At 36.0% G+C, this 16,353-nt stretch overlaps 1 protein-coding gene across 1 annotated transcript; it reads right to left on the bottom strand.

Moving 5' to 3' along the window:
* Window positions 1-5,122: 5,122 nt before the first annotated feature.
* On the bottom strand, window positions 5,123-12,406 carry LOC128866078 (glutathione S-transferase E14-like). Its single transcript, XM_054106572.1, has 4 exons — window positions 12,077-12,406; window positions 11,784-11,993; window positions 5,812-5,934; window positions 5,123-5,556 (listed from the first exon to the last, which is right to left on the bottom strand). Exons 1-4 carry the CDS (start codon window positions 12,218-12,220, stop codon window positions 5,230-5,232), a joined length of 804 nt encoding a protein of 267 aa, XP_053962547.1. The 5' UTR covers window positions 12,221-12,406; the 3' UTR covers window positions 5,123-5,229.
* Window positions 12,407-16,353: the final 3,947 nt, after the last annotated feature.

Below are 16,353 nucleotides of genomic sequence, written 5' to 3'. Positions count from 1 at the left end.
CGTCTAGGTAAATGCGAAATATTATCGGGAAAGTATTCTGGAGGTTGCTTTGAAGCCGTGGGCAGACAAACATTTCGGTGGCAAACCATGGACGTTTCAACAGGACCCGGCACCGTCTCACAAAGCTCGAGTGAACGAAGAATGACTAAGAAACAACGTTCCAAACTTCATAACGTCCACACAATGGCTTTCAAATCCACCAGACGCGAATCCGATGGATTATCTTCTTTGCGCCATTTTAGAGAGCAAAGTGCGAACTAAGAGATCCACCAGCCTCGAGGCGCTGAAAAAAGCCATTGTCCGCGAGTGGGCCAAATACCTGCAAGTCACTTTCAGGCAGCTGGCGATTCGTTTCTGGACCGTCTCACGGCCATAGTCAAGGCAAAAGGTGGTCATATCGAGCAAAAGCAAATTGATTCTTAATTTTGTGTTATTTTCACACATTTTTTACTTTGAATTGAATAAAAGTAATTTTCCAAACTAAATTGATGGCCCTTTTAATTGGCTACACTTCGAGAGCCGGACCCCGTAACTAAATATTAGCGATATTTTCTAATGGGGAATATCTTAAAAGATCATTAAGAGATTTTGAGGCCTAAAGCCACACCAAAGCCATTTTCTGCCATATAAAAAAATTTCGAATGTCGGTTGCTTGGTTGGTTGAAGTGGTGATTCACCAAGAGTCCAATTAGTGCTTCCGCATCATTTTTTTGTCACATCCTCGCTACCAACAAGTTATACGATTATTCCTTTTCGGCTATATCCAGTATGTTTGATTAAAAAACTTTATAAGGTTGTTTACGGTTATGCCGGCCAGCTCCTCGAGATTTTCAAAAAGCGGTTTTCCAAGGGTTCACATCCTAACCTTCCTAATGCCAGGGCATTCACAGAGGAAAACTGTATATAATGTAAGGAATGCCCATTTCATTGACATTTATTTTTTAAAGATAATCCCTTTCAAATGTTGGCCGCAAGTGTGCCTTAATTCGACCATCCATAAATGCCAATTTTGACTGACTCGCTGAAGGACTTCGGTCGGTATTTCGTGAATAACTTAAGTGACGTTGGCTTGCAATACCTCAATCTAAGCTGGTTTATCCACAAAGCATTTAAACTTTACATACCCCAACAAATAAAAGTCCAAAGGTGTGAGATCACATGATCTCGATGGCCAGTAAATCTATTGTTCTATCGGCTGTATGTGAAGATCACGGGCTTCAATTTTCGGCATAAAAGTCGTTTAGCATGGTGAGATAGCGTTCGCTATTCACTGTTACATTGGTGCCAGCCCCGACATTGAAGAAATATGAGCTAATGATTCCTCCAGTCCAACCGCCCCGGTTGTTTTCAATGTTATTTTCAATGGCTGTCCATGAATCTCTTCGGACTTCGCGTTGCTCTTCAGCCCAAATACGAAAATTTTACTCATTGACGTAGCCATTAAGCAAAAAACGTAGGACTGCACACCATAAGTTGGCCGGAGCGCGCGATAAACACTTTTCACAGAGCATTCATTGTCGTAACACAATTGTACGATTTGTTAATTATGTTGAGACTTAAATCTTTGAAATTGCAATGAATACAGAAAAAATAATGTATTTAATTTGGCAGTATTCACGCGTGATCTGTCGAAAAAAACCCATGCAACATGGCACATGACAAGTGTCTACAAATGGGAATGGGAATGGAAGAGCATGTGACTGGGAGACCGGGAAGGAAGAGCAGTTAGAAAACAGTTAGGCACAAATAAGAGGACGAGCTTCGCAAAACACCCATTAAAGGGTGTAAGAGCCAAATACATATACACTGAAGAGCAAAACTGTAACAAAATGTAATACTTTCTATTTCAACACATTTTTTTTAGACATGTTTTAACAAATCAAATATTTTTTTTGCATAACTTTATTGGCATGTATGTACTCTCTCTCTCAAACCGGTTTGGTGTCAATGCAACAACAACAACACTAGTAGCAAGCAATAATGCAAATAAAGACAAATGTTACAGTTTTGCACTCAACCCATTTTTTATTTTTTACAATAAATAAAATAAATATTAATAAGATGTCCAATATCCTATGGATTTTTTCGGCTCGTGGATACGATTGGGCATACTTCGTGTATACCTCAAGACAAAGTCAGTCGGAATAGCATCCCATACATCGCGTGTTCGCTCCCACAGCTCATTAACTCCACTGAGCGGACTTGAATATTCGGCAAGCTTCGATTATACATGACTCCATAAATTTTCGATTGGGTTCATGTCCGGTGATTGTGGAGGCCACTTCAAGTTACGAAATTTTTGGCGTTGCATCCAATTTCGTACAACATGTGCGGTGTGCTTAGGGTCATTGTCTTGCTGAAAAATTACTTTTTCAGCAGCAAGACCCATACTTTCCACTACACCCGGCAGATTTTGTTGCAATATGGCCAGGTATTCCTCTTTCCGCATTATACCGTCTATTCGTACTAAAGGACCCACACCATTTTTGGAAATGCAGCCCCACACCATAATGGAGTCACCACCATGTTTTACTGTCTGCTTGATGTGATGTGGCTGGACTGCATTTGGGTCTTTAACCCAATACCAGGCCCGACCATCTGACTGAAATCGATTGATTTTGGTTTCATCAGACCAAATAACCTGCAATCGTTTTGAAATTTTATGAAAAAAGGTCTTTTATAATCCATTTATAAAGACGTACCTGATCCCAATCTTCAACTGTCCAGCTTTGGTGAGCCGCAACAAAATCCCGCCTCAACCGCACATGTCTTTTTGTCAGCATTGGCTTGGTTTTCTTCTCCGCTGCCTTTAGCCCCAGTTTTGACAAGCTGCGCCTGGCTGTCCACTGACTGGCATCAATATCCAGCATCTTTAGTGCTTCTTTGGGAGTGACCGCCTTGCTGCTTGTTACCAAATTTGCCAGATGGCGGGCATCGCGGTCGCTTATCTTCCTTGGCCGGCGTCCTTTGTTACTGAGAACAGCGTCTGGTACGTTTTTCCGCAGCCTTTGCAGAGCCATGTGGCTCACTTCGAATTTTTTAGCTATTTTTCTTATAGACTCGCCCTTCTTCAGCAAATCAATTATTTGGCGTTGTACTTCCCGATTTAACATTTTGTCTTATTCACGCAAACTGTAACATTTGTCTTTATTTGCATTATTGCTTGCTACTAGTGTTGTTGTTGTTGCATTGACACCAAACCGGTTTGAGAGAGAGAGAGTACATACATGCCAATAAAGTTATGCAAAAAAAATATTTGATTTGTTAAAACATGTCTAAAAAAAATGTGTTGAAATAGAAAGTATTACATTTTGTTACAGTTTTGCTCTTCAGTGTATATATAATCTGTTCAGCGTGGATCTACCACAGCTTGTACACTGAGTTCACACTTAAAGCTGCTATTAGTGGTGCTGTATCTTGACCATAGCCATAACCATAAATCAGCTGTTCTGATCAAACATTGGGCATCACTGTAAACGATTATAGATGCCGCAAAGTTGTCATTAATTCTACTTCAATATCAGCTGTTTATGGTTACGGCATGACTAATCGACAACTGGCGCTATGGCTACGGCACCACTAATTGCAGCTTAAGCCTCATCTCCACGTTAAGAAGACCAACAAGGTTGAAGGCATTAGATCTGCAGTGGGCCCATGGCACAGACTCGTGAAGCTAACTAATGCTCTCGACTAAACTCTCGGAGTTGGTGCTGATGGGTGTTAGTACTACAGAAATATTTTATATTAAATTGTTAGAAATAATGCTGGATTAACAACTTGGTTTATATCTGCCAAAAAAAATGTTCCCAAAGATTTTGAACAAAATATTATAATATATTTATTTTCCTCAAAAATGTTTCTTTAATAAGTATATTTTATTCTAAAACAAAACGTAAAAATAAAACAAAAATCGAAAATATTTCATTTTAAAAAACTGTAAGCAAAATTTTCAAGTTTGAATAAATCTCAAAGCCTACAATTAAGCCGAATTTTAGAAAAATTGTCAAAAATGCGCAAAATGTGGGGCACACCGTCAATTATAAAAAATATATATATTTTCCCAAAAATATTATTTTATAATAAAAAATTAAATCAATTTGTAGAAATATTAAAATGGACTGCAAATATTTAGTACACTTTAAATAACTCCATGTCAAAATTTTCAACATTAAATAAATCTCAGAATTATAAAATTTTTTTTGGTTTACTTCTTATTGGACCAAGTACACAATTAAACAAAATTTTAGAAGAAATGTCTAGCATGTCAAAAAGGTGAGAGAGGATTTTTTTATTTTTTTCAATAAAAAAAATATTAAAAAAAAATAATTATTTCCAAAAATAAATTTTTTTCTTAACCAGATTTTTTTGGAAAAATTATTTCATACGAAAAAATCAAATAAATTTGCAGAAATAAAAAAAAAAATGCAGACATTTCATTTTATAAAACTTGCAGCATTGAATAAATTTCAAAGTTATAAATTTTTTTTTCAAAATTTTTTTGATTTACTTCTTATTGTACCAAGCCTACAATTAAACCAAATTTTAGAAGAAATGTCTAAAATGTCAAAAATGTGAGATTGGATTTTTTTATTAAGAAAAATAATTTTTTCCAAAAATTAAAGGTAAAAAAAAATAATTCTTTTCCAAAAAATTATTTTTTCGAAAAATTTTTTTTTCCTTCCTTTTCGGTTTGCTTCTTATCTATCTACCAAACCTAAAAACAAATATTTTTCCAAAAATTAATTTTTTTCTTAACCAAATTTTTTTGGAAAAATTATTTCATACCAAAAAATTAAATAAATTTGTAGAAGTGATAAAAGAAACTGCAGATATTTCACTTTATAAAACTTTCAGCATTGAATAAATCCCAAAGTTATACAATTTTTTTCCAACTTTTTTTTAGTTTATTCCTTTTTATAATCAAGCCAACAATGCACCGATAAAAATTGGTTATAAAAATAAGAATGGCCGACAATGTCCAAAATACATACTGGGCTCACTTGACATGGAATGGCTCGTGTGTCTATGAGTGTGATTTGTAAAGAAAAAATTTAATGCCTGCAGAAATAGCAGCATCATTATCGGTAAATTCATATGTATATTAACATTAGGGCAACGAAGGTCAATATATAAATAAGTATTTATTATGCATAAAATGTTTCAATTAAAATTTCAAAATATGGAATATAAAAATGTCTCTTCACTCAAGTCCTCCGCAATCAGTGCACTTTAATCATCGTTCGGAATATCGGTTTGCTTATTTTCGTCAACATTTTCTTGCTTCACATCACTTCCTTGTTCTTTCGTAATTTCCTGCTTCTTATCGCACTTGCTTGTTTCAATTTTGCTTGTTGGAAATTTAAATTTACCAATTCGTTCAATAACAGCGCGTAGCTTCTCCAGTCCCGTCTGATTGATGTGATACATCGGCAATGCTCGCATGCGCTCGAACCAATCATTCAACAGAGGCCATTTATCTGCGGCGCCAGCAGCAATCGGAAACATTAGATTCACCGTACTCAATGTGGTCACGATGGAGATATCGGCAATCGTCATCTGCAGGGGAAATATTTACTTGTACACATACACACATACATATATACATACATTCATGTATGGCATGAATTTCATTTGAATTTCGGTAACTGATACTAAATTGAATAAATTGCGGTTAACCTGATTGGCATTTCGTAATAAATGCAAAAAAGCGAGGAAATGAATAAAAAGTTTTCAAAACTAGGCTGGTTGTTAGGAAATGTGACTACAAACACATAAATACTTGCGGGTGTTGGTTATATTTATTGAACTTACACGATCACAAGCCATATATTTGTGCCGACGTAAATATGATTCCAGCATATTGTAGGCCTCCAGTAATTTACGTTCGTGCAAAGGAAAATTGACACTGTCAAAGCCACCGCGAACAATAGCGGACTGAAAAGAGATATTTTGAGAATATAGATACAATTTATTTAAGTAGATTTATTAATTTAAAGTTACTCCTTAAGAACTTTATTTTAATAAAAAAATTTATTTTAGTAAAATGTATTTTAGTAAAAAATTTTATTTTAGCAAACAATTTTTATTTAATAAAATTTTATTTTAGTAAAATTTTTTCATTTAAAATAAGAAAAAAATAGATTTTTTAATTATAACTTCTTCTTTAAAAAAATTTATTTTAGTAAAATTTATTTTAGTAAACAATTTTATTTTAGTAAAAAATTGTATTTAGTAAAATTTTGTTTTGGTAAAATTTTTACATTTAAAATTAAAAAAAATAGATTTATTAATTTAAACTTCTTCTTTAAAAAATTGTATTTTAGTAAAAAATTTTATTTTAGTAAAAAAATATTATTTAGTAAAATTTTATTTTAGTAAAATTTTTACATTTAAAATTGTTTACTAAAATAAAATTTTTTACTAAAATAAAATTTTACTAAATAAAATTTTTTTACTAAAATAAAATTTTTTACTAAAATAAAGTTTTTTAAAGAAGAAGTTTAAATTAATAAATACATTTTTTTTTTAGTAAAATTTTTACATTTAAATGTTTTTTTTTATTTTATTTTAGTAAAATTTTGTCTAAAAACGAATTTTTTGTTTGACCCACTTGAATATACATATGTAATAAATAAATATAAAACAAATATAAAAATTATAATATTATGTAATAAATGTAAATATTTAATACGTCACATAGACTAAAAAATTAATCACCCTATCCGAAAATTTATTATTTTTGCAAATTGCATCATGCGTCAAACAAATTTGTGAACTAAACAGCTGCAGTATATAAACAAACAGCCAATGCAGCAGGACAATATAAAGATTTCCAATACTCAAATAATTTTTTTTTTTCATTTATTCAAAAATAAAATCGGATGATTAACTTTGCGCCACCTCGTACTTAGGAGCCTTTTGTTCTAATTTTACTAGGCACCAAAAAAAAAAAAACAAAAAAAATCCTTCTCAAACCGTCACTATTTTTTCTTAAGAAGTTCGATGCCCAAACTGCGAAATTTAGTTTATAATAAAAAAATATTTTAAGTTTTTTATATTATTGTGGCCAAGCATCCACTTAGGGCGAGAAAGGTGTCAATTTATATATCTGCTCGTCTGACACTTGCCCTCTTCAGCAAACTTTTAGTAGCCAAAATAATGTGAATGGTGCTTGGTATGGGAAATTACAAGAACAGTCTTGAATTAGTTGATATTTAAGGCCACTTCTTTTCGCCAAGCATTAGCAAGTGAAGAATAGATGAAGCAACTGGTATAAATGAGAAAATCTTGGTAAAGCTGGAATAGAGCTGCCTAAAATCACATTTGTTTATAAAATAGTGAGTTATAAAAGTTTAATGAGGTATAACCATATTACTTTCAGCACAGTGAGACTCAGAGACATTGAAAGTTGGACAACAAGGTCGTACGGTCACAGTAAGACCCTCCAACAGGGAGCGTGGGTCCTCAAAAACAGATCAGACTACACAGTCCCCAACCTTAACTTCAAGAAAGACTTTACGGTACGTTTTCCACCGAGAGCCAAATGGGGCAAAGGGAAGGTGATTGGAAGATACGATATGGAAATCTACACTGACGGTGCTAAGATGAACTGTGGTGTGGGAGCTGGCTTCCATTCACAGCCGCTCAACCTCTCACAGTCAATTCGACTTCCTGACTAAACCAGCGTGGTCCAGGCAGAACTACTAGCGATCAGAGAAGTATGTAAATCACTTAAACTCTACAAGGAAGTTGGTGCAAGAGTAGCTATCTTCTCAAACAGTCAATCAGCTATAAAGGCCTTAGACTCCAACTCCATTTCATCCAAACTAGTCTTACAGTGTAGAGAGGAGCTGGAAATACTTAGTCATTGGCTTGAAAGTACTCTGATATGGGTTCACGGACACAGGAATATACGGGGTAATGAGATAGCGGATGAGCTAGCAAGAAAAGGTTCGACACTAGACTTAGCAGAGGCGGTGGCAGTCTCCACCCCACTCAACACAAAAAAACATCTATTGTTTTACAATATCATGCTTTAGCGGAAAGAAAATGGAAGCAATTAACTACATGTATTACAACAAAAACCACATAGCCGCTGTATAAAATCCAAAGGACGAATCACTTGTTAGGATGTTCTCGACCAAACATCTCACGCATCACTGCAACCCTCACAGGCCACTGGAAAGTGGGGGATCATGCAGCTAGACTCAACCTCCCCTTCAATCCCATCTGCAGAAGCTGTCAAGCGGAAGGGGTGAAGGAGTCTTTTCCACTACTTATGTGAATATCCATGGCTAACTAGGGCACAACTTCGCTCTTTCGGTAAGCCTTTCTTACAGCAAATTAATGAGATCTCAGACTTCGAGGTAAAGAATTTGCTTCTACTATATAGTTGGACCTCACTAAATGGATCTGACTTGGGACAAAAAAAACAAACAAAAAAAAACAACAAGACATGATCGCACGAGGACAGTGGTAGTAAAACGGTGCTGGTCGCTAATTAGGATTATTTCACTAGAAATACTCAACCACTTCAACCACAACAATAATAACAACATAACCAAACTCGCTAGCGGTTCTTATTGTTGTTGTCGTTGTAGCAGTATAAACATTCCCCATACATATAGGGGGAATGTTACTCGCTAGCGGCTCGATAACTTTGTTGTTGATTTCACATGGAAATTTTTCGTCAAGTTAGTCAAGCGTAGAGAAAGCGAGCAGAGAAGTGGCCTTTTCTTATATTTTGTTGTATTGCATATTGAAAAATATTTTACACCAAATATATCCCCAATTCAACTTCCTCAGAGCCTTCTTATAGGTCACCATGCAAAAAACTAATATGCCTTGTGCCTTTATAAATTGTCATTAAGTTTTGACATATTTCTAGAAAACAGTACCAACATTTGTTTTTTTTTTTAATTTAAGTTTTTTTTCTACATTTTTTAAAAAGGCAGGGTATTTTCATATTGGTCCATACCTTAAACCTCGTTTAACTGATTATGAGGACTATGGCAATAGGCAGTAATAATATTACTTTACCTTCAATGCTCTGAAGGCAATATACATAGGTAAATACGAGTATTAGCTGCCAAAAACGTCGCCTAAACCAGACGTTTATAAGGACAATTCACAGAGAACGTTAATGACGTTCTCTTCAATTCACTTTTAAGCAACCGCCGTTAGTGTTGTTTCGTACAAATTACTTGCTCTGTCTTCGATTTTTTCGCAAATTACAACGAAACGTTGCCGAATTGACCAGTTACGTCAAAATATTTGCTAAAATTTACTGTCTTCGAAAAATCATAGGCAGTGCCGAGGTCAATGAGAGATTTGTGAATGTATCAGTGAAAAGTGTGAATGTATTGCTATTGACTTTGCAAAACTGTCGCGTGTTAACGCCAAATTAGTGATTTTATGCATTTTTTCTAAAAAAAAAATTAAGTCATATTTAAATAGATGCCTCTTTTCAATTAGCAATAAATTAAAATATCTATAGCCTCTAATATTTGATCTAAAAAAATACGTACAAAAAATTAAATTTGTTTTTCCAAAAAAAAATATTTAAAAATTAGAAGAGGCTAAATACTCAAATTTTGATTTTTACATCGACTAAATATTTACAGTACTGTATGCCCGGCATACTCCAGCTTAAAGCGAGAAGCGAGCAATGTGGGTATTGTGGGGAATGAATGTACGCGTCTTGGACGATATGTCAGTGTTGAAAACCAGCAATTTGAAGTTGTGAACGACTGTGTCTACTTTGGAGCCAGCATCAACTACAAAAACGACGCCAGGAGATCAAGCGGATAATGACTCTTGCCAACAGGTGTTACTTTGAGAAGTAGAGCTCTCACTCGAAGGACAAAACTTACACTCTACAAAACTCTCATCATTCCTATCCTACTATGTATATGGCGTAGAAGCATGGACGATCTTAACAGTAGATGAAAAAGTTTTGGGAGCTTTCGAGAGAAAAACTCTCCGTAAGATCTTTGATCTTCTCCACATTGGTGAAGAGTATCGTTAACGTTGGAACGAGCTGTGTAAGCTATATAGGGATACGGACATAGTTAAGTGTGTAAAAATGCAGCGGCTACGCTCGCTGGGCAATGTCAGACGTATGAACGAAGAAGCTCCAGCAAGGCAAACCTATGAAACTGTACCCAAAAAAGGAAGACGAGGAGGAGGAAGACCACAACTTCGTTGGGAGGACCAAGTGCTGCAGAACCAATGAGCGCTCGGGATTTCTAACTGGTATCAGCGAGCGAAGGACCATTTTGGATTCGGCCAAAACCATCATACAGTTGTAGCGCCACCTAAGTAAGTAAGTAAATATGTATGTATGTACGTAGAATTTAGCCCTCGTTCAATTGCAATAAACCCAACTGTTTTAGAATCATGAAGAATTAAGTGAATTTACCCAATTTATATATACATATTTTTTACTTCCGAAAATACGGGCAATTCCTGTAATTAACGAACATTTTATAATGGAACTCAGTACGAATGTCAGTATGTACTTTGTGAACAATGATGTCTGGGATTAAAAATGATCAAAATAGGAGATACAAATTTAGAAAATAATTTCATAAATATATAATAAATTTCATTTTCATCGAATTACCAGCGCCAGGTGTTGCTGAACAACCTTGAACGTCGGTATCTCGACGTTCTTAATAACTAGACATGCAAGAATTGACTTTTTGACGGATTTTACCTTTAGACGATCTAATGGTGGACATTTCAATGTTGTAATTTTTCACATATAACTGCTCAGAGCTGTATTTATAATAAAAATAGTGAAACCTGAAATAATCTAAACAACATCTAGGTGTGTCTTTTGAAAGACCTTTTACTTCTCAATTCTCGTACGATATTTCCAAACAGTCCCTGCTATTGAGGAATTTTATTCCTTTCTTTCTAATAAAAGCGTCATTTTTTGTGCCAGACAAAAATTATGTTTTTAAACTTGAGAAAAAGCTGCCCACTTGATCTCAAATAGAATTCTCCAATTTTTTTCAACATGTGAACTGGAAACGCTCGCATTGAGGCAGCAGCTCAGAGCTCTGGTACGGCTCATCGCCTTCCTTGAGCAATCCACTTTACATACGAGTTCGCATTATCGTCTAAGTATAGTCAATTAAATGTTCTGCTTTGTTATCACATTTGCCCTTACTAACCTTACTAAGTAAATGGAGAGATTGAAAGATTAGTTTGCCAATAGTTATGGGCCAAAATATCTACAAAAATATGATATTTTCCACGTCTCAGCTTCATATATGGTAAGGTGCTGATATTGATTGGAATGTGGAACACTTTGTGAATAATATCAGTGCAAGAATGATAGATTACCAGATTTGACTTTCAGCTATGGCGAAGAACGAAATTGAGTGTTGATGTTTGTCGTATATCACCAACATAGTCTCAGATTTTTTGTTAACCAACCGCTGTCATTACCCCTGTTACGTCAGCCAATCTGCTGATTCGTTCAAATTCGCTGGGAGCCGGTTAACGGTCTGACATTGACCACAACTTCTGAAATGTTTCGTGGTAAGCGGATATTCACATCCCGACATTCAACGAGGCAGAGATCAACCACAATAGCTTTTATACTCGCTAACCAATTATTGAGTGTGCTAGTTTCAAAATTTAGATTCTCGAAATAGGTTTACTACTATAAATTAAATGCATCATCACTGTGTCATGCTGAAAATAGTCTCCTTGAACTGAGACCGATGCAAAAAATAATTACCCACAACATTGAAATATCAATTTATACTCACCAAAAACTCACTGTCTCTTCGAAAAAGCACAGAGCATTCGAAAAAGAGCATATTTAGAACTCGAATGCGCTCCTCATAGTTTCGTGGCCACAATTCCTCGCCTTCATTCGACTTTTCGAATTTCTCACAAATATGCATAAGAATCGGATGGCTATCGGTAATGACCAGGTCATTGTGCACCAAAGTGGGCACTGTATGATTTGGATTTAGCTGCGTTTTGACAAAGAAATATTTGATAATTAATAAAAAAAAATCACTTTCCGTTCTTCAGCGACCAGCAATGTAGGCATCACCTCTAAGAAGGCCTTATCCAATTGGTCACCTTTGAACAAATCTAAATATTTGTATTCCACATCCAGGCCCAACAATTCGATAAGCAGCATGCAACTACGTACCGGTGGACTAACATCGTCGTAATACAACAATAATTTCGACATATTTGCTGAAAAATCGTGTAGGGGGATTCAATATGTAGCGAACGAGCTCAGCGAATGTGAATATGTAAAAATATATTTGTATGTATGTGGGTGCCTTGTTGTTTCGCTATGTTAATGCAGTTAGTAATCAGCAGAATTGTAATGCTTTTACGATTTAAACGCGGCGAAGACTAACTGAAATGGATCGTTGAGATGCTCTTTTAAGCCCCGCTTGAAGGTGCGATAAATATCTGTGTAACTGTGCATATCTTCATCCACATACATATGTATGTATGCATTACGAGTACCCTGCAGGAAATCCACGTGTACTCAACTGGTGTGCTTAATGGTGCTCACACTCACTAATGTCAACGTACGCCAGTATCAGCAGACACGATGAAACTAATGAGAGCCCCATGTAAATGAATTCTCACCACCGTATCGTAGATCGTTGTTTCATCGTGTCAGCTGATACGGGCGTACGAGCGTACATTTACGTTGGTGAGTCTGAGCACCATAAGGTATATTTGAACCCTGACCACTTCGTGCCAAGAGTGATAGATTACCAGATTACGACAACCGTGAGATTAATTCTGGCGTGTCGTAACAATAAATAAACAAGAAAGAGAGAGAACCGCATTGTAGTGAAATTAAAAACAATACAACAATAAAATGAAGGCAAATATTATGTTACTACGTCAGCAAAATAGGAGTTCGCATATCTCACCATTGTTGAAATCAGGCGTCTTCTTAAGTTTCTGACGAGCTCACATTGGTTTAAGGAAAACCAGGACAAATTCTGAAATCAGGCGTCTTCTAAAGTTCCTAAAGAGCTCATATTGGTTTTAGGAAGATCAGGCCAAATTCTACATCACAGTGCATCACAAGGTTATTTTAACAGTCAAGCTGCCATAAAACCTCTATAGTGAAATAATACTCCTTCCAAAGTAGCAATTGAATGTAAAGCTTTTTCTCAATGAGCTGGCTAAGCGGTGCACCGTAAACGATGCGTGAGTTTCTGGACACAGAACCATTCCTGAAAATTGCACTACAGATGAGCTGAATAGGACGGGAGCTGATCTTAAATCAGTAAACTCCGCCCAATATCTGAGCATCCGTTTATACTCAAGCAAACTCTGGATCAGGTCGGTCTACGTCGCGCATGCAAACAGTAGATGAACTACGGAGCCCACTTGTGAGATAACTAGACAACTTTTGCCTATAAGTAATGAGCACACAACTAAGTTCCTCATCAGTCTAGACAGGCTTTCCATTAATACAGCGGATGGTATCATCCCCGGGTACTGCCAAATAGGAACACGTGGGAAACGTATGCGGTTTTCTTCAAGTGACTCCTGTCGCAGCTGCAGGAGCGAGGAAGAATACTTCCTCTGCCGCTTCCTCTGACACTACCATTGTCCCGTTTTTGCCCGAAAGCAATATCCTATCTAAACTCTTACTTCTTTGGATGTCTAACAAGCTTGGAATCGGCAGTCATCCACAGTATTTGATTGTCTGTCCGAGAGACGAAGGGATTGTACACTAGAGGGTGAACTTATGTCCAAACTAGTGTGATCACAATAAGCTCCAGAACTAAGTCGATATCCGGAGCGTCCGAGCGCCCTTTGTTAATTGTTGAATAACTCGAAAAGTTTTTGTATGATTCACTTCAAATTTACACACAATATTTCTAAGATATTATACTTTAAGAAAATGCAATTTTTTTAAAATTCTGACTGCCCCTAACCCCATATTGCGTTTTGAACGAAAAAGCCATATTTTGGTTTTACTTTTCACATTTACTTGCAGTCACATTCTGCAAACAGATGTCGTTTATCGATCGATTTTCCCTGCAGGGTGTGCATCAATTTGCAAACGTAATTGGAGCCATTGAAGTCGTGAATTTGTGCCTGATTCGCAAGTTTACTTACAAATGAATGTTTGGTGTTATATTCCACATTCATACATACATACAAAAGTAATTTCAAATTTTGAATCCCATACGAATCGATATACGGTTTTCTGACTGTTAAGCAGAACGTTTCTGTGTTTTAAGCTAATATTTGGTATTTTTTGGATTGGACTGAGTTTTAAGTCGTTCACAATTAAACTTTCGGAAGCTCACTCTAAAATAGTGTCTAAAATATGTAATATTTATTTAATAAAGTTAACAATCAGCATCATATTCAAACAAAACCGCTAAATGGGCCTGTCACAATCGGTACGTTGTGACCGTTCCGGCAACGCATTTGTCTGACCAGATTTATAAAATGTACTGGAGTGCAACAATGAAAGTATTCCCGCATATAATCAAAAAAGCAGCAGATGTTATTGTTGTGAAATCAAATATTGTGTTTCGTTGCATATAAAGAGGTTTTTGTTGGTTGTAAAATATTTTATAAAATAAATTGTCTGAGATTCAAGGGGTTGTGAAGCGCAATACATACATAGCCTATCCAATCCAAGTGTCAGACACACATCGCGCGGTGAATCTTGTTATAAATATATGCAAGTATATAGCGGGTGATTTGTTAGCTAATATCCTTTTAAACAGTTGGGTTAACCAGTTGACGCACGTTTCTTGTTTTGTTTCACTGTCAAACATCTTCAGGTTGGTTTATAATTTAACCATGAATCGTCTTATAAACAAACAACGCTTGCAAGTCATTGAATTTTATTATAAAAATGCGTGTTCTGTTAAGAAAGTTTATCGCGCGCTTCTTCCATTTTATGGTCTATTGTGACTAAATTTAAAACCAAATTTACATTATTGGACATCAAACCACCAACACGCTTACGTACAGTGCGAACTGAAGAAAATATCGCAGCTGCATCAGTGTTAATGATGACCATCAATTACCGATTCGTCGTCGTTCGGAGCAATTGGGCCTCTATTACTCAACAACGTGGAAAATTTTGCGAAATAACTTAGGTGTGAAGCCTTTCAAAATACAGCTGGTTCAAAGATTGAAGCCGAACGACCTACCGCAACGCAGAATTTTTGGTGAATGGGCTCTTGGAAAGTTGGCCGAAGATCCACTTTTTTATCGAAAAATTTTGTTCAGCGACGAAGCTCATTTTTGGATCAATGGGTAGGTAAATAAGCAGAATTGTCGATTTTGGAGTGAAGATCAGCCAGAAGAATTGCAAGAGCTACCAATGTATCCAGAAAAAGTCACAGTTTGGTGCGGTTTATGGGCTGGAGGTATCATTGGACCGTACTTCTTCACAGATGCTGCGAATCGTAACGTAACTGTGAATGGTGAGCGCTACCGTGAAATGATATCCAACTTTTTTTGCCCAAAATGCAAGAGCTTGACTTGCATGACATGTGGTTTCAGCAAGACGGTGCCACATGCCACACAGCACGCGTAGCAATGGACTTGTTGAGAGGCGAGTTCGGTGAACCTTTTATTTCACGTTCGGGACCTGTCAATTGGCCAACCAGATCGTGCGATATAACGCCTTTAGATTATTTTTTGTGGGGCTATGTCAAAGCTCATGTCTATTCAGACAAGCCTGCTTCAATTAACGCATTGGAAGACACCATCAAAGCTTTTATATGTGAGATACCGGCCGAAACATTGGAAAGAGTATGCCAAAATTGGACTAAGCGGATGGACCATTTGAAGCGCAGTCGCGGTCAACATTTGTACGAAATAATCCTCAAACATTAAATTATATGGACTGTACTATGGATTTAAATAAACATTTCATGCAGTTTTCTGAATTTTACGTGTGTTCTTTTGAAAAACTTTCCTATAGCTCTTAAAAAATCACCCTTTATAACAGCGGGACTCTGGCTACCCCAAACTTTTTAGCGGAGGCGAAAATATAAAAAAAAGTTTAATTTTATATACCTTGGCATATTTTGGATGCACAATCCCGCCAAAGACTTCCTAGATTTCAGCATTGCAGCAGAAGAGGGTTTTAATAGAAGTTATTGTAGTCCTGTGCGACCACATCTTCGAGATTGGGACGCAAATTTTTTTTCAATACAATTTAGTTAAACCTGGCCTTTTCTGTACTCTTTTTAGCTTCTTTCGAAAAGATAAAGATGCATTTGAATTGACTCAAATAAATGAAACTCCATTAGTTAGTGGTAGTCAGAGATCCGAAAAAATGATGATTTTCAATAATTTTTGTTTGCTAGT

Source organism: Anastrepha ludens, chromosome 6, assembly GCF_028408465.1.
Source record: "Anastrepha ludens isolate Willacy chromosome 6, idAnaLude1.1, whole genome shotgun sequence".
In the NCBI taxonomy this organism is placed as follows: Eukaryota; Metazoa; Arthropoda; class Insecta; order Diptera; family Tephritidae; genus Anastrepha; species Anastrepha ludens.
The sequence above is the reverse complement of the archived record's forward strand: the minus strand, read 5'-3'. Positions and strand labels throughout refer to the sequence as shown.

Coding starts and splice junctions, on each gene's coding strand:
- LOC128866078 (XM_054106572.1), bottom strand. CDS start 12,220: ATGTCGAAATTATTGTTGTATTACGACGATGTTAGTCCACCGGTACGT. Junction 5,935..11,783: donor GAAGAGACAGTGAGTTTTTG/GTGAGTATAAAT, acceptor ATCTCTTTTCAG/TCCGCTATTGTTCGCGGTGG. Junction 5,557..5,811: donor AATATATGGCTTGTGATCGT/GTAAGTTCAATA, acceptor TTTCCCCTGCAG/ATGACGATTGCCGATATCTC.